The sequence below is a fragment of the Molossus molossus genome, unplaced genomic scaffold (genome assembly GCF_014108415.1).
Source record: "Molossus molossus isolate mMolMol1 unplaced genomic scaffold, mMolMol1.p scaffold_m16_p_1, whole genome shotgun sequence".
Classification (NCBI taxonomy): Eukaryota; Metazoa; Chordata; class Mammalia; order Chiroptera; family Molossidae; genus Molossus; species Molossus molossus.
The window spans coordinates 217,057,738-217,077,407 of NW_023425344.1; the positions used below are offsets into that span (position 1 = coordinate 217,057,738).

General features: G+C 39.7%; 1 protein-coding gene across 3 annotated transcripts in view; it reads right to left on the reverse strand.

The window, feature by feature from the left end:
* Positions 1-1,448: 1,448 nt before the first annotated feature.
* KCNH5 (potassium voltage-gated channel subfamily H member 5) overlaps positions 1,449-19,670 on the reverse strand; it is a 290,510-nt gene continuing 272,288 nt past the window's right edge. Inside the window, exons 11-12 of one of the 3 annotated variants that reach the window (XM_036271993.1) lie at positions 2,123-2,404; positions 1,449-2,068 (exon numbers count right to left, since the gene is read on the reverse strand). In XM_036271993.1, the coding sequence (XP_036127886.1) occupies positions 1,457-2,068; positions 2,123-2,404 (894 nt within the window). In that variant the 3' untranslated portion in view covers positions 1,449-1,456. Of the gene's footprint in view, positions 2,405-19,670 lie in introns of all 3 variants that reach the window. The other 2 variants (XM_036271986.1, XM_036271995.1) reach the window with 2 other exon arrangements.

The following is a 19,670-nucleotide window of genomic DNA, read 5'->3' on the forward strand; positions in this document are numbered from 1 at the left end:
TTCTTAGAAATGAACATGTATTTGATTCCCAATACATATCATTTACAAGACTAGCTATACACAACTCTTTGTGACTTTTTTTAGTTGATAATAGGCACTTTCTAAGAGGGTTTGTGACCCAAAAGACTCTGAAATTCAGCCTCCAGTACCCCCCTTTCATAAGTGGATCTGCCTGAGCCTCGGTAGTCTAGCTATTGTATCAACTCAGCAGAAGTCCAGCAGTAGAACTGTGTGCAAAAAGGCTTTAGAAAATTGTAACCAGAATAAAATTATAGAAAAGCAGTTATCTGAGTTGAGCAACTTAACATCTACTTCTTAGTTGTCTTTTTAACCACATTTCATGTGTTATTGCTACACACAGTGAGAATCGTGTGTGAGCAATTTCGTACCTGCATTTCATTTTCCCTAAGTTATAGATATTACAAAAACTTGACTGTTTACATTCTTTTTTATTTTATATCATTATAGTTAAAATTTTGATATAATTACTTAACTGTTTCTTGTTTGTTTCTTTGCTAAGAGCCTTTTAACTTCACCCTTGAACCAGGTTTAGAAACACACATTTAGAACATTCATCACCTTCGGAAAATCAGCATCCCTAACATGAATCGTTAAAAGGCCCTTTTACCCTGTGGTGCAGTATTTCTATAATAATATACACTATATTAATAGTTCAGTATTTATGGAGTTGATAAAATCAGCTGGCAAGATAGCAGCTGCTCTCCAAGATGGAGGGGAGAGGGGGGTCCTTACATTGGAGTTCATGATTTCTATCTAAGTATAATGTTGAAAAAGAAGAGGTATAGTTGAGCAAAAATGCAATTCATGCACAAAACCCATAGCAATCATTTTTCCATACCCCACACTGCTCGCTCACTTCGGCAACAAAACGGTCGTTTAAATGGAGAAAACACTGCCTGTTGGGAAAAATAACCGAACGCTAGGTTACAGAAAAATATCCTAAGGAAAGAGATCATAAAATGGTACTAAGAGTTTATAAGGTTGAACTCTTCCTTGGCATTAATCTATCATTTTAATTCAACAGAACAGCGAGGAAATGATAGCGCGACCTACTCAGCCTGAGATCAAGTTTGTCATGGCGACATTGGCAGGTTGGACCCTGATTCTTCAATATTACATTGCCGTGATGAACAAAATTCATCCGTTTTAAAAATTATAGAATAGAGATTATAAATAAAAGTAAAGTGTGCATGCAGTCAACTGCATAATATACAAGCGCTATCTATGTTTTGAATAATCATCTTTGGCAGGCCAGAATCCAGCTGGACATGCAATATGTACATATCAAAATCCATATTGTGTTCATCATATGGAAAGCAAGTGAAAATATATATGTATATACACACTTCTGTATATAGATGTATATACTGTTTTTAAGATATTAACAAATATATATAAGTGTGAGTGAGTGTGTGTGTGTGTGTGTGTGTGTGTATTAAAAATGAATTTCATCTTTATCAGTTTCAGGTGACTCAGGCCTGGATACACTAAAAATATCCTGACATGGTATTTGGGGAGGTACTTGGAGCGGCATTTGGGATTTGGGAGAAGAGGTCTGGGGTACGCTTTTTTCTGAGAGTATTTTTAAAATTTCTGCCACCTGCTTCTCCAGGGCAGTCATTCTGCAACTTAGCAGCTGAATGTCCTCCTTGAGTTCATGTTTGACTTCCTGCAGCGTGGTCTGTAAGGCTTGCTCGGGGATGGGATAAAAGGGGTGCTTGGCATCAGCCTGAATGGGGCTGTGTTCTAGCGGACTGCGCACCTCATCGGCCTTATCCAAACGAAGGTCACTTTTTGTAATCCCACTGTCACAAGAATCTGTCTTCCTTAATGGGTTTTTGGTCACACTGTTTTCTGAGTCGCTGCCCTTGGGGTCCTCTGACAACAGCCCCATGGACTCAGCTTTCGTGACATTATTCCAGTCTTCCTTCTTCTCCTCTTGGACTCCCATACTATTCTTGAGTCGCAGCCACCCTTTCCCATTTCCATTCTTCATTCTTATCGGGCTGTTGACTTTCAGACATTTGGGGTCAGCCCCGCCACTGGGCTTGAGTTCCATGGCATCGCGGTTGTTCTGCTTGAGGGACTCACTGGTCTTCACGTAGGCCAGAGACGTCTGAATGGGTGTGATCTGCGACACGGTGACCACGCTGGTGCCGGTAATGGACGCTCCATTCTGCAAGGAGCGGCTCTCTACCTGCAGCTGGTTCCGCTCAGGGTCGCTCTGCGTTGACCCCTGATTCCGCAGCTCCTTCTGCTGCTTGAACTTCTGGAAGAGCTTTCTGACCGGGTGGTCCACTGGGATGCTGAGCGTGACCTCGTTCTTCTGCCTGAGGCGTTCCTCCTCCTCTTTCTTCACGTCGCTGATTTTACGGAAAATGATCTGCGGTGGAAGAGACATGGAAACACGATAAAAACAGATCAATTTATAATTGAGTGACAACATACCAAATGTACTTGGTTTTACAGAGGAAACCCTCGAACATAGGACAAGATCATTTCTGAAGGGAAAAAAATTTCCAATACTATTTAACACATGGAGTGTACTTAAAACTCAACAGAGCCCCATGGACTAGGATTACTTAGCTTACTTAGTTCTAAGGGGAATGTAGTGAAAAGACAACTGAATAGAGGCATTTGCTTTCTAGTTCATTCTCCTATTTAATAGAAAACATATCAGTATATGTTATACTAAATATGTTAGTATATGTATGTGTGTGTATACATATAGGGGTAAAGAAATATATATTTATCTCTTAAATGTATTTGTAACATGTCACTGTTTTGAGATATATAAATATATATATATATATATTTCAAAGCCATTTTAATACCGTCCTCTGTTTACAGGTCAAATAGTAAGATGTCCAGGTATAAAAGAACTGAAAAGTTAGTTTACCAACAAAGCACCTGGGTTGGGTATGAGGAAAGATTAAATTTATTCACATGGCTCCAGAGGACAGAACTAGAATCTATAAATAAAAGTTTCTAGAAAGTAAATACCACTTCAATATATACACTTAATTTCAAGCTTCTGTCTATTAATTGAATAATTTGAAAACTCATGAACCTCACAGCACTAAAATATTCAAACAGAAGTAAGGATGTTGTCCGTGTAATACTTTCACTGAGTGGTGGGTTGGCCTCTTCAGATTCCAATTTTCTTTACATTTTAAACATAACATTAAATACATAGTCCATGTGATGTTAGGCGAGTATGTACAGATAAATAAGCATACTTGTATAAAAAATGTATTTTGAAAATAGTATTGGAAATTTATACTTCCATCAAGAAAAATAAGAAATGTTAACTATATAAGAAATTACCACCTATATTATCAGAGTTAGAAGTGGATTCAGTAGCATTAGGTTTTGCTTGGAGGCCTTCTGAAAAACAAAGTAGCTGCAGGTGAAAGCTGTAAGGAAAATTGAAAAGGAAGTGCAATGAGGTGCTTCAGAATCGGACAAATTTATGATAACAGCAAAAGTACTCACCTCCAGCACCCTGTCTCAGCAAGTTGTTGGTTAGATTAGAAATACATGAGAAGTACAGAGTCCCATATAATAGACACTCAAAATACGTTGGTTCTCTCCCTTGAACTCTTGTAAAATATTTTGTATTAGAAACGATTTTCATCCCCTCTTGAAGTCTCAGCTGCTTCCAGGAGGAACGCGCAACCACTGATTTTACACAGAAACCAATACCAGTGATGGTCACTGTTAACACAAAAGTCAGGGATAGGGCAGTTCTCTGAGAGCACATTTTAAAAGTTGAGATTGATGCACTAAAAGCACCTTATCATGTGGTAATAATTTGAAATTTAAAATGAATATTTTCTAAATGTAATAACTGTCTGTAGAGACCAGCATATTTTTCCCATTCCAGAGGCACAAGATATTGGATCTTTAAAAAAGATGGAATACTAATCTCCAAGTCTGACATCAAAGCTCCAACAGTTTAATTAGAAGTTCTTTCAAAGGGTTGATATATTCCTTATACTTACAAAGTAAACAGAGCTTGTTCTAAGACTTCAAGGTACTAAGACTCTTTGGGACCAGACAGATCCAAACATAGAAACACAGATAGTTTATTCCCGTTTCATCCCCTGTCACTGAAAAAGCACTCAGTTTGGTGCTATGAACTGACATGAGGGGACTAATGTAAATAATTGGCCACATTCTCCTTCATGCTCAATTCTTACCATTTTCGTTTAATTTTTTAAAGGTTGTTACTTAGCTTTTGATAGACACAGCCTTGGTGCAATGTGGCAAGTGGGAGTAGCCTTCCCATCTGGGAAAAAAGAATCTATTTCAAACCATCAGTCAAGGAGGGTGGGTGCTTGGCACATAGGGATGTCAGACGAAATGCAGGATATCCTTGTGATAGTTAAGACATATTTATACTACGAAAAAAAAGTGTACATCATTTATCTGGATGGGACATGTTTATATTGTAAAAAGTACTTATTGTTTACCTGAAATTTAAATTTAACTGAGTGTCCTCTATTTTTATTTGCTAAAGGGGGCAACCTTATTGGTATGTGATAGACAAGGACATTACTGTCTCTGCAATGGCCATGTGGACTGCCATGAGAAGCTCACAGTTTAGAAAAGATTTGGGATCCCTGAAGACTGCACATTTGTAGGCATCTTAGGCCAGAAGCTTTATATGTTAAAATTTCAATATAATGGCTAATAACTGCTTACAATTATTGTGTGCTTACCAAGTTGGGGCTGCTTAGTAAGTTAAGAGTGTAATATGGAGGGGACAGGAAGAGATTAACCAAAAAACATGTGCATAACCCATGGACACAGGTAACACTATGAGGTGGGGCGGGGGTTGGGTGGAGAAGGGCAAAAAGGGAGAAAATAGGAGATATGTGCAATACTGTCAACAATAAAAAAACAAACAAACAAAAAACAACTTTCTGCTTCTCTACCAGCTGGCCCCTCCCCAGCAACCAAAATCAAACAAAGATGCTTGGAGTTCTACTATTAAGCTAAGAACAAAGACTCCGAATGCCAAACTACACAGGGAGTGCTGTTGATACCTTTATATTAGCTAGTTATTAATAATGGGAAAGAAACCAAGAGAAGACCAGGCCAGACATGATAGGTATGTTCCCTGCAAAACACTGGGGAGGGGACTGGACAAAGGGAAGACTGACCCATCCCAGTAAAGTTGGGATGACATGGTCTTCCCTCACCACTATACCATATTTGAAAAAACTGCGATTGAGTGGAGCCGTGAAAGTCGAAGTGCGAAGTGGCAAGGGACGACTGTATATAAATAAAGAATCCTACTTTGTGGAAATTCATTTATTGTGGTAGAGTCTGAAACTGACTAACCATGATAAACGAGATGGGGGATGATACTCGCCTGTCAATCACAGCTGGGGACAGAGATGGGCGTGGTGACTGCAAGTGTGGGAAGCTTTGGGATACTTAATTCCCTGAACAAAAGTTCACTCTCTTGGTTTCTCTTGGCATGCTTGGCTCATGGCTCACCCTAGGATTCCAGGCATTTCACCGTGTGGCCCACGGCCATGCAGACCCCCCCACACAATGGACTAATGGAGGGCAGCTAACCTAGTGCGGTACTGGACCCAGCCATAACATGGAACAGAAACTCTGGACACTGGCTGTGGTTTCAGCCCTGCTGAAACCCCAGCTACTCCTCTATGACTGGACTAAGGGAAATGGGACTTTGGAAACCCAGGGGTGTAATTCCACACAAATAAAAATCACTCATTCTTCCATGTGAGTCTCAGAAAATTTCTTTTCTTAGGATATCACAAGGACTCCACCCCCAGCAACAATTGGGGAAGATGAGGCACATTTTTCTCAAGTAACATTGTCAGTCTTCACCAAGAGACCAATGCAATAGAACTGGGTTGGCATATTTTGCCATCAAGAAGATGTAAAAGGAACTGAAAAGATAAAGATAGAGGTTTGGAATATTAGGAGACAGAATCCTACGAGTGTTAGACATTGGTCTGCCCCCTCCACCCCCCACTCCGGAGCACAGGGGATGAGGTGAGATTAGACATAGTTCCCTTGAGCTATGTTTGGTGGCACTTAGAACACAGAGACAGGTCCTGACTTCTCATCTAGGGTTCGTAGAACAACAGAAACCACACATCTACTCTCTGGAGCCAACAAAGCCTGGTGGAAAAAGCAAATACCCTCTTTGGAGGGCAAGGGTTTCCCTCTTTGTTCCTACCCTTTCCTTCCTGTGTAGCCTAGATGGGCATGGCTAGGGCCACCATGGGCCCAGCAGGCCACTGAAGGTAGCCATTTGTGATTTTAGTCCCCCAAAAGCCCAATGAGGTAAAGGTACCTGGATGAGGTGCAAGAAGTTATTACACCCAGTAGGACACTCCTGAGGGACTTTCATACTATTAAACATGTCCCACAATAAATAGTGCCTTAGAGTTGGTCTGGCCAGCTCAAAAGAACACTTTTGATTAGCCAGAAGCCTTCCAGATCTCACAGACAAGCCCTAGGCACCAAAGTGACAAGCCCCCCATACACAAACACACACATACACACACACACACACACACACACACATCTCAGCAACAGACTCGCAGGCGATCTGGAGCCCAACGAAAGGAGGAGCAGGTTCAGAGGAAGGGCCAGGAAGAGAGAGAGGGTCCTGAGGCAATTCCTACCCAAGCTACAGAATTTTAACTGGAGCTTAACTGAAAACAATAACACTTGGATTTGATCAACTACTTACCATAACCAGGTTTTTAAGGCAAAATTAACTTTTAAAAAACATTATTGGAAAAATGGTGGCAGGCAGGACTGGAGTGAGGGTGAGTGTGTGAGTTTGAGTGAATGTGAGTGTGAGTGGATGTTGAGTGTGGACAAGCAACCAAGCAGTGCAGAAACGTGGGGCAGAGGGTTCCTGTGCTGTGGACAAGGAGCAGCCAACTACTGCAGTTAGCAGCTTATCAGGGCACTTCTCCCTGTGTGGCTGGAAAGCCCCGACATTTTGGAAGATCCCTGGTCTTCTCTGGGAGGAGGCAGTGGAAGCACCCAGGGCCTATCAATCTGAGTCCACTAGTGCGCCTTACACCGTGGGACCAGTGGACCCTGCTGTGTCAACATGGACCAATGCACAGTAGTGGCACTGTCAAGATACCTGCTCAGGGAAGCAACAACCAGCCAGGAGCCTGCAGCATCCCCCACAACAGCAGCCTGATCGGAGCTGAGCATCACTCCCAGCAGCAGTAGGACCAGCTTGGGAGCCCGGCACCTTTCCCGACAGTAGCAGTGACTAGTGGGCATGGAGCCCCACCCCCAATAGCAGCTGAGGCTCCTGAGCAGACATCCATCCCCAGGCGGCAGCAGTGCAGATCAACAGCTAACCCGTCCCCAGCAGCATCAGCAGAGGCTGATCAGGAGCAGTGCCCCAACCCAAGCAGCATCCAAGGCTCTGGCTGTCAAGACCCACCCCTGACAACTGCAGCAGCAAATTTGGAGTGGAGCCCCTCCCCCAGCAGCAGCAAAGTCCCGGGAGTTGAGCATCCTCAGCCCTCAACAGCAGCAGAAGATTGGGAGCTAAGAGCACCCTCTGGCAGCAGCAGCAGCACAAACCAGGAGATGACACTCACCCCCAGCAGCATCAGCATCGACTGATCAGGAACTGAGCCCCACCAGGCAGCAGCACACCCAAGCAGCTCACTAGCTGGACCCAAGCACCCCAGAAGAACACCAGGTGGACCCATGCACCCCAGCAGTGTTTACCACGACAGACTAATACCAGCTGCCAGGTGTCAATCCTCCAGGACTCACAGCAGGCAAGAGGCACCATATACCAAAACAGTCTGGGAGGCACAGCAGCCTTATTTGATGCACACCAACCTGCCTATACATCCCAACATCCCTCACTGGGCCCTGAACTACCAGACTGTTAAAATGCTGAGACAAAGAAACAATATTCAAATAAAAGAAAAGAAGGAATCACCAGAAAAGAAACTACGTGAAATGGAAGCAAGCGATTTGTCAGATAAAGAATTAAAAGCAATGACTTTCAGGCTGCTCAAACAATGTAGGGGGAACTACAAGCAACTTAATGAGAATCATAAAGAGCTCAGTGGGAACTACATCAGCATTAAAAAAAAAAAAAAGAGGTAGAAGCTATGAATAAAAATCAAGTAGAAATAAAGAATGACATAGCTGACATGAAAAATATCTTAGAAGGTCTCAATAGTAGATTAGAAGAAGCTGAAGACCAAATCAGCAAGTTAGAAGACAAGTAGGAAAAAACACCCAAATAAAGCAGCAAATGGGGGAAAAAAATTAAAAAGCTCAGAGGTTGACTCAGAGGTTGTCTGTTTGGCTCAGAGGTTGGAGCGTCCACCTGCGGTCCGGAGGGACCCGGGTTCAGTTCCCACTAAGGGCACGTACCTCGGTTGCAGTTTGTCCCCAGCCCTGGTTGGTTGTGCGGGTGGCAGCCACTCGATGTGTCCCTTTCACATCGATGTTTCCCTCTCTCTCTCTTCCTCTCTCTCCCTCCTACTCTGTACAAAAAATGGAAAAATGTCCTCGGATGAGGATTAAAAAAAAAAAAAGCAGGAGGAGAGTTTAAGGGAGCTTTGGGACAAACAAAACATAATGACATTTGCATAATAGGAGTACCAGAAGAAGAATAATTGGGGAAAGAAATAGAGAACCTCTTTGAAGAAATAATGACAGAAAATTTCCCTAATTTGGTGAAGGAAAAAGTCACACAAGTCCAGGAAACACAGAGAGTCCCAAGCAAGATGAACCCAAAAAGACACATCATAATTAGATACATCATAATTAAAATGGCAGTCATTAAAGACAAAGAAGCAAGAGAGAGGCAGAAAGTTACCTAAAAGAGAGTTCCCATTAGACTGTCAGCTAATTTCTCAATAGAAACACTGCAGGCCAGAAGAGAGTGGCATGAAGTATGCAAAGTAATGAAAGGCAAGGGTCTGAATCCAAACTACTCTATCCAGCAAGGCTCTCAATCAAAATTGAAGGTAAGCCCAGCCAGTGTGGCTCACTGGTTGAGCATTGACCCATGCACCTGGAGGTCGCTTGTTTGATTCCCCATCAGGGAGCATGCCCAGGTGGTGGGCCAAGTACTCAGTGGGGGGCATGTGAGAGGCAGCTGATCGTTGTTCTGTCTCATTAATGTTTCTATCTCTCTCCCTTCCTCTCTCTCTAAAATCAATAAGAAGAGGATAATATTAAAAAAAAAAAAAAATTGAAGTTGAAATAAAGAGCTTCACAGACCAAAAAAAAACTAAAAGAATTTACCACCACCAAACCAGCACTGAAAAAAAATGCTAACAGGACTGTTGTAAGAAGAAAAAGAAATAGAGAGAGGAACCCAGGCATAAAATAAAAATGGCAACTAATAAGTATTTATCAATAATAACCTTAAATGTAAATGGCTTAAATGATCCAATAAAAAAACATAGGGTAGCTAATAGGATAAGAAAACATGATCCATATATATGCTGTCTACAAAAGGCCCACCTCACAATAAAAGACTCACACAGGATGAAAGTGAAGGAATGGAAAAAATTTTTTTAGGCAAATGGAAATGAGAGAAAAGCTGGTGTAGCAATACGGATATCTGATAAGATAGACTTCAAAACGAGGGCCATAATAAGAGACAAAGAAGATCATTACAAAATGTTAAAAGGATCAATCCAACAAGAAGATATAACCCTGGTAAACATATATGCACCAAATATAGGAGCACAAAAATATATTTAAAAGCTTCTGGAGGACTTCAAGGGAGAGAATAGCAATACAATCATAGTAGGTAACTTTAATACCCCACTGACACCACTGTATAGATTTTCTAGACAAAAAATTAACAAGGAAACAGAGTCCTTAAATGACAAACTAGATCAGTTGGACTTAATTGATATTTATAGAACATTTCACCTCAAAGCTGTAGAATATACATTCTTCTCAAGTGCACATGGGGCATTCTCAAAGATAGACCACATGTTAGGACAAAAAGTAAGTCTTCAGAAATTCAAGAAGATTGAGGTCATATCAAGCATCTTCTCTGATCACAATGGCATGAAACTAGAAATCAATTACAATTAAACACTCAAAAACATTCAAACACATGGAGGCTAAAGAGCATGTTATTAAACAACAAATGGCTACCAATGAGATCAAGAAGTAAATTTTAAAATTCATGAAAATGAACATACAACAATACAAAATCTATGGGACACAGCAAAAGCAGCCCTGAGAAGGAAATTCATAGCAATACAGGCCTACGCCAAGAAAGAAGAAAATGTTCTAATAAACTATCTAACCCAACAACTTAAAAATTTAGAAAGAGAACAACAACAACAAATAATAACAACCCAGAGTTAGCAGAAGAAAGGAAATAATAAAAATCAGAAATAAATGACATAGAGACTAAAAAAAAAAAAACAATACAAAAGATCAATGAAACCAAGAGCCGGTTCTTTGAAAAGGTAAACAAGATCGATCAACCTTTAGCCAGACTCACCAAGAAACAAAGAGAGTGAACCCAAATTTGAAAAATCAGAAATGAAAAAGGTGAAGTAACAATGGACACCACAGAAATACAAAGGATTGTAAGAAAATACTATGAACAATTATATGGCAACAAATTTGACAACCTAGGCAAAATAGACAAATTGTTAGCATCATATACTATTCCAAAGCTCAACTGGAAAGAGTCAGAAAACCTAAACAGACCAATAACAATTAAGGAAATAGAAGAAGTAATCAATAAAATCCCACCAAAGAACAGCCTTGTTCCGGATGGCTACACAGGGAAATTTTACCAAACATTCAAAGAAGAACTATCATTTATTCTCCTCATCTGTTCCAAAAAATTCAAGAGGAAGGAAGACTTCCATGCTCTTTTTATGAGGCCAGCATAATCCTAATCCAAAAATCAGATAGAGACACTACAAAGAAAGAAAATTACAGGCCAATATTCCTGATAAACGTAGATGACAAAATCCTAAACAAAATCTTAGCAAATCGAATCCAGCAATATATTTAAAAAATTATATACCACAACCAAGTAGAATTAATCCCAGGGATGCAAGGTTTGTACAATATTCATACATTGATAAATGTGATACACCATATAAACAAAATGAAAGATAAAAATCATGTGATCATATCAATAGATTCTGAAAAAGCATTTGACAAAATCCAGTATCCATTTCTGATAAAAGCTCTCAGCAAAGTGGGACTAGAAGGATCATATCTCAACATAATAAAGTCCATTTATGACAAACATACAGTTAACATCATGCTCAATGGCAAACACTAAAAACATTTTCCTTAAGAACAGGAACAAGACAGGGATGTCTACTTTCACAATGCTTATTTAACATAGTACTGGAAATCTTAGCCACAGCAATCAAACAAGAAGAAATAATAAAAAGGATCCAAATTGGAAAGGAAAAAGTGAAACTGTCATTATTCACAGATGACATGATATTGTACATAGAAAACCCTAAAGACTCCATCAAAAAACTACTAGATTTCATGAAGGAATTTGGCAAAGTAGCAAGATGCAAAATCAGCATCCAGAAGTCATTGGCATTTTTATACACCAATAATGAACACACAGAAAGAGAAACTAGCCCAGTTGGTATGGCTCAGTGGTTGAGCATCAACCCATGCACTAAGAGGTCATCACTTCAATTCCCAGTCAGGCACATGCCCAGGTTATGGGCCTGATTCCCAGTGTGGGGCATGCAAGAGGCAGCCAATCAATGTTCTCTCTCATCAATGTTTCTATCTCTCTCTCCCTCTCCCTCTCTAAAATCAATAAAGAAAAATATTTTTTTAAAAAATAAAGAGAAACAAACAAAACAAAACAATCCCATTTACCATTGCAACAAAAAAATTAAGATACCTAGGAATAAACTTAACCAAAGAAGGAAAGGACCTATTCACAGAGAAGTACAGAATATTGAAAAAAGAAATAGAGTAAGTATTAAAAAGTGGAAGCATATACCTTGTTCATGGATTGGAAGAATTAACATCATTAAAATCTCCACACTACCCAAAGAAATCTATAGATTCAGTGCAATCCCCATTAAAATACCGACATATTTCACAGAACTAGACACATACTCCAAAAGTTTATATGGAACTAAAAAAGACCCTGAATAGCCACCACAATCTTGAAAAAGAAGAACAAAATAGGAGGAATCACAATGCCAGATATCAGGTTACATTACAAAGCCACTGCAATCAAAACAGCCTGGTACTGGCACAAGAACAGGCATAGAGATGAATGGAACAGAACAGAGAACCCATACATTAACCCAAGACATTATGCTCAATTAATATTTGACAAAGGTGGCAAGAGCATACAATGGAATAAAGACAACCTATTTTATATATGGTGCTGGGAAATTGGACAGCTACATGCAAAAAAATGAAAGTAGACCACCAACTTATACCATACACAAGAATAAACTCACAATCAATAAAAGACTTAAATGTGAGTCGTGAATCCATAAAAATCCTAGAAGAAAATGTAGGCAACAAAATTTCAGACATCACATGCAGCAGAATTTTCATTCATACAATGCCTAAGGCAAGAGAAACAAATAAAAAAATGAACACATGAGACTACATCAAACTAAAAATCTTCTTCACAGCAAAAGAAACAAGCATCATAATGGAAAGGGAAGCTCTGGCCGGTTTGTCTCAATCATTAGAGCATCGCCCCACAGACCAGAGAGTCCCAAGTTCAGTTCCTGCTAAAGGCACATACCTCAGTTAGTTTTCCCCCTGCCCTGGTTTGGGTCATGTGGGGGGCAACCATTTGATGTGTCTCTCTCATATCGATGTTTCGTTCTCTCTCCCTCTCTCCTTCTCACTCTGTCTGAAGATAAATGAAAATGTCCTCGTGTGAGGATAAAAAAAAAAAAAAGGGAACCCACTATATGGGAAAGCATAATTGCCAATACATCAGATATGGGGTCAATTTCTAAAATGTGCAGATAACTAATACAACTCAACAAAAGGAAGACAAAGAACCCAATTAAAAAATGGGCAGAAGATCTAAATATACACCTCTCCAAACAGGACATACAAATGACCAAGAGACATGAAAAAATGCTCAATATCTCTAATCATCAGAGAGATGCAAATTAAAACAACTATGAGGTATCACCTCACACCTGCCAGGATGGCCACCATCAACAAATCATCAAACAACAAGTGCTGGCAAAGGTGTGGAGAAAAGTGGACTCTAGTACACTGCTGGTGGGAATGCAGACTGGTGCAGCCACTATTAAAAACAATATGGTGTTTCCTTAAAAAATTAAAAATGGAACTGCCATTTGACCCAGTGATTCCACTTCTAGGAATATATCCTAAGAAGCCTGAAACACCAATTAGAACAAATATATGTACCACTATGTTCATAGCAGCACCATTTACAATTGCTAAGATCTGGAAACAGCCCAAGTGCCCATCAGTAGATGAGTGGATAAAAAAGCCATGGTACAGCCCTGGCTGGTTTGGCTCAGTGGTTAGAGCATCAGCCCACGCTCCAGAGAGACTCGGGTTTGGTCCCCGCTGAGGGTGCATACCTCGGTTGCAGTTTGTCCCCGGCCCTGGTTGGTCGTGCAGGTGGCATTCACTTGATGTGTCCCTTTTCACGTCGAGGTTTCTCTCTCTCTCTCTCTCTCTCTCCCTCTCCCTCTCTCTCTCCTCTCCCCTCCCTCCCACTCTATCTGAACAAAAAATAGAAAAATGTTCTTGGGTGAGGATAGGAAAAACAAAAAAAGCAGTGGTACATATACACAATGGAGTACTATGCAGATGTAAGAAAGAAAGATCTCTTATCCTTTGAGACGACATGGAAGGACCTGGAGAGATTTACGCTAAGCGAAATATACCAGTCAGAGAAAGACAAGTACCACATGATCTCACTTATGTGTGGAATATAATGAACAAAATAAGGTTATGAACAAAATAGACCTAGAGACATAGAAGTAAGGATCAGACTGACAAACCTAGAGGAAGGGTGGGGTGGAGGGAAGAGGTAAACCAAAGAACTTATGTATATACACATAACCAATGACATAGACAACAATGCTGTGGTGGGGCTGGAATGGGAGGAGGATGTCAATGGGGAAAAAAGGAGAAACATTGGTAACAAAAATAAATTAATTACATTTTTAAAAATTATTAGATTGGATAAAATTGGCTGAATAAGACTAAATTTATCTTATATCTTTTGACTGCAGAAGAGAAATTATGACTAAATGAAAAATAGTTATAAGAAGTTTACATATAGCAAAGAGATTATATCCATACATGTATTATCTAACTTAACAGTAATAACTACTCTGTGAGATAAGTCTTATGATTCTCATGTTACAGAAGAGCAAACTAAGGCAGGAAAGTTTATGTGGTTTGCCTTAGGTCATACAACTAGTAAGTGACCAGGATACAAATTCAAGAAGTCAGATTCCAAAATAGTTTACACTTCACTGCCACTCCTCAGGGTAACTTTGACACTTCCCCCTGGACCTTGTGAAAACGCCTATAGTTAAACGGATGAAGTAGAAAGTGATAAAGCAGTTTCGTACTCAACAGGGAACCCATCAGAAAGCATTTGCCATGGACAACTATTCCTGTGCTTGTTGAGTAATTGATAGCCTTGACAAAAAAGCTGAGTAAAGCCTTAAAGGAAGCAGTCTCGAAACTCATTTCAAAGGCAAAGCCAGTAGGCTTGCTTACTCTACCAGCTATAAAAATACATGCCACATTTTGCAGCTTTTTGTTCCCTTCAAGGGAGCCCTTGTATTTTCTTTTAACTTGCTTTTATATATATATATTAAATGTATCACCTTTAGGAAAGGCAGCGAGTGGGAAAGGTCAAAGAATGTGCCTTTCCCTGTACTCATGCTATCTTTGATCCCCCTGTTATCATAATTATCTAGTTATTAATATTAATAATAAAGAGAGCAAAGGGGAGCCAGACATTATAAGCATGGTCATCTGGGCAGCTTCACCAGGAAGCTGCAACTTTACACTCCCCAGAGAACCACCAGTCTATTCCCAGAAGATTACAGGTGAAGGGGTCCAACAAAGAAGCAGATGGACACATGTGCAGTGAATTTGGGGTGACGTAGGGAAGGTGCTTGCTGTCAGTCTAACCTGGAAAAAGGATAATTGTCTAGGGGTTGGAGCTACTGCAAGTGCACAAACTCTTGAAGAGTCAACTGGTCAAGCTCCTGGTTATGTTACCCAGACAAGGCAGTTCTCTCTCTCTCTCTCTCTCTCTCTCTCTCTCTCTTGCTTCTTGTTTACTGTTGCACTCTCTTGCTCTTCGACCCCACCTGCCATGTAAACTTAAGCAGCTGCAAGGCCTGTGGCCATGTGGACCCCATATGCAATGAACTACAGCTGAGAACTCAAGCTAAGCTAGCCAGATGCTAGACCAGGCTGGACTTTTAATATAGAGCAGAGACTCTGGGCAGAGGCCTTAATTCTAGCCCTGCTGAAGACAAGATTTGACTTTCCATGGTGGGAATGAAGGAAATGGGACATTGGAAACCCAGAGGTTTATTTCCACAGGAATAAAGATCACTCATCCTCCCATGCAAGTCTCAGGAAATTCCTTTCCTTGTGACATCACAATAACTCCACTTCCACTGGTGACAGGTGAGAATGCACAGGGCACCCCACCAATAACACTAATACCTAGATTCATTTGTTTATAGGGACTGGGATTTTTGTTTTGTCAACTGTGTATCTCTAGTGTCTGCAACAGTGTCTGTTACATTGAAAGATCTCAATAAATAAATGTTATTTATTAACTCAATAACCTTTTCATACATTCAGCAAATCTATGTTTGTGATAGGTCTATGAATCAAAAATATTTCAAACAGGAAGACTGTTTGCTACTTCTTCTATTATTTTGCACTCTCTAAACAATGAATTGATGCTATATATATTATTATAATTGATCATTAATGTCTATTCCTATTTCCTCATTTGGAAGCAAACTCACCTTGGCCATAGCCAGGCACAAATAAATAGTTAATAAGTCCTCACTAAGTAGAATCAGGTTAAGATCTTCAACCACAAATCAGTCTTTAAAGATCTTGACTCAGAACAATTTCATTGTAAGGAGGTAATAACATCCATTAAGAAGTTATTTTCCAGCTGATGACATTGCAAAATTTTCTTAATGTGAGGTAAGAGAATATAAGCACTAAAATTGAAAACAAAGAAACAACAACAAAAAAAGAGGATTTTATTATGTTTACAAGCTTTAACGACTAAAAATCTACTAAGGTGCACATCTTGATACATGTCTTACATGTAAAGTATGATAGCTTTGTGTTCTGTCTTGTTATAAAGAATGCATTATGTCACAAATAAGAAAATAAAACAGCAGGGATGCCTAAAGTAACTCTCTGTATTTCAAAAACATTAAAATTAATAGGCCTTCTCTATAAATTCTCATAGTTTTGAAGATAACTTTATGACCCTTAACTCTAAATTTGAATAACAATGTATTTTTATTACTAAGGACCTACATTTCATCATAAAAGTAGCATGGCAATTATTCTACATTACCATTACAAGCATGAGTACTCTCAAATATGTCCTGCAGAATCTTTCCTTTTAAGAGGTGCTTTTGACTTTTAACTTTTTAATTATGCATATAATAAAATGGTTCAACTTAATAACAGAATGGAAGATTGATACATTTAGTTAAACTTTTGAAGAATAGCATGTTTTTATTTTTAAAAATCTGCATGCTGCTCTTTGAAAGTTAGAAAAACCTGCAACCCCATTAATAAGAGTTTTCATAATCCGATTGATTCTTTTTTTTACAATAATTCTTTTTTTAAATTTAATTAATTAATTTAGTTTTGTTAAGATGTTTCTCCTTTTCCCCCACTAATACCCCCCTTCCCAGATTGATTCTTATATGTACAATGTATCATATAGAAGTTAAATGTTCCCTGTTAATTCAGTACATTAACTATATAGATTAATTTTACACAATCATTACATGGAAACGGTGATGATTTATCTCTAGAAAACAACAAAAACACCCCTCAAAAACAGTCATTTTAGAAAATGTTAAAGATTTGAATGAAGTACATAGGAGAGTAACATAAATGAATTAAACCATGCAAAAGAAAAAATGTATATACGTGATTATCAGTGTCGTATTAAAAGAAATCAGCTTTTAAAAATATAAATTTGGGGTTTTCTCTAACTGTTAATAACCTACAGCCCCTTGTACTAGATGTACTCTGTGTCTTTTTTTTTTTTTTTTTTTTTGCCCAGTGGCAAATCAAACTGCTGATGAACATGACAAAAAATTAAGGATAAAATTTTAAAAGAAAAATCAGAAATCAGCTGATTCCTGCCACACATCTATCAGTAGGATGCACGACAGCTTGTACTGTGTCTATGATCACAGAGGTTTATTTCATTTAAGCTTTTCTTCTCCATGCTTCATTATGTTTTGTGAAGCCCATGCTGGAAGGTTTAATTTATTTAAATGATAAAAGCTTCTTAAACTTAACAGGGAACATGGCCAACTGAGCTTTCCATTTCAAAAGTAGGACATTTGATCATAAGAGTGGTATCAAAATGGAACAATGTGAATATGTACTGAACTTTGAAATCCAATAAAGGCAAGGAAAAAAAGGGTTAGCATCATTTGTTTAATGACATAGATTCAGTGTTTTATCATTTGAAGGAGGATAGCAGTGGCGTTTTTCTCTCAAATGGCCCATCATTTTCCAGATCTGTGAATCTAGGGAATTGACTAGGAATGTATAGGTACCCATGTCATCTGACCACTCCCACTCATCTGACTCTTATGGGGTCTAGTTGGGTTGGTTCTTTGGTTCTTTTTACTCTTTCTATAAACTTAGTCACTAATTCTAAGTCTAGACCTTTCAATCCATTCCAACCTGAACTAATACAACAAAGCATTATATGTATTAAACACACTGTCATATCCATATCAGAGGCTATAAGCTCTTCCTAACAAAGGCCATAGTGATGGAGCTGTGGCTGGTGGCCATTCAGCACATTTAGATATGGGATAAAGTGTAGGAATGAAGCATCACGCTGTTTTGAAATATGGGGGCCTTGCTTCACTTCAGTCACTCATGCATTTATAAGCTCTCCAAGGGCAAGTGTAACTGCAAAACCAGCTCAAAACAGTCCTATCCTGTTTAACAAGATACTGAGTTACTTTTCAGACACAAAATCACAAGTCATGCAGCCAACGCACTTGCAGAGGAGGGAACTTTAACCTCCAGCTGCATCTGGAACCAAAGTCTTACCCCCTCCCCGCAACATAAACCGAACCAAAGGATTGGGACATAACCAGACCATGAACACCAGAACCCTTTCAGAAGCAAAGGGTCCATTGTCCAGGAATCTCCATTGCTGGAGCCCCTTACCATAAATGGACAAGCTCCAAGGTCCTCCAATTCAAATTTGCCCAGCCAGTGCTTCTGTCCACCTGTTCCCCCTAATTCCTTAAAAATGGTCAAACCCAGGATCAGGGAGTTTGACTTTGGAGCCATAGCTTTCCCATCTGCCTTGCTCGGTGCTTTGCAAAAAAAGTGACTCTAATTTCTCCAGTGCAATTCTTTTTTTTATCTTCACCTGAGGACATTTTTGCATTTATCTTCAGATAGAGTGGAAGGGAGAGAGGGGGGAAGAGAGAGAGAGAAACATCGATGTGAGAGAGACAATATTGAGTGGTTGCCACCTACATGACCCCAACCAGGGCGGGGACAAACTGCAACCAATGTACATTCCCCTAGCGGGAACCGAATCCAGGACTCTCTAATCTGCAGGCCGACGCTCTAACCGCTGAGCGAAACCGGCCAAAGCTCCACTGCAATTCTTCATGTTTAGTGTTTGACTCTGGTAACATCAGTAACAAAAAGGATGTGTTATGATCTAGTTCAGCTATTTAGGTCCTAAATAAACTTTGAGAAATGAATAAATTAATTGATTGATGTAAAAAAGGGAAAGAAAGGGAGGTAAGTAGAGCAAGAGAGGGAAGGATAGAAGGAAGGAAGGAAGGAAGGAAGGAAGGAAGGAAGGAAGGAAGGAGGGAGGGAGGGAGGGAGGGAGGGAGGGAGGGAAGGAGAGGAGGAAGGGAAGGAAGGAAAGGAGAAAGGGAACAAAGGAAGGAGAAAGGGAAGGAAGGAAGGAGGAAGAGAACAAAGGAAGGAGGAAGGGAGAGAAAGAAGTAAGGGGCAAAATGTATCACCCCCAAATATGTCTCTTTGGCATAAGGATTATTTTATGGAGGGGATTGTTTTTCTTAATTCTCACCTGAGGATATTTTCTCCATTGAATTTTAGAGAGAGTGGAAGGAAGGTGGGAACGGGGGAGAAAGAGAGAGAAAGAGAGAATTATTGATGTGAGAGAGACACTGGTTACCTTCTGCACATGATCTGACCTAGGCCAAACCTGCAACCCAGGTACGTGCCTGGGAATTGAACTTGATACCCTTTATGCAAGGGCTCTAACTACGGATTCATGCAGGCCTGGGCTTGAGCTGGTTGTTTTTGTTTTGTTTTAATCTTTTTTCTTTATTGATTTTAAAGAGAGAGGAAGGGAGAGG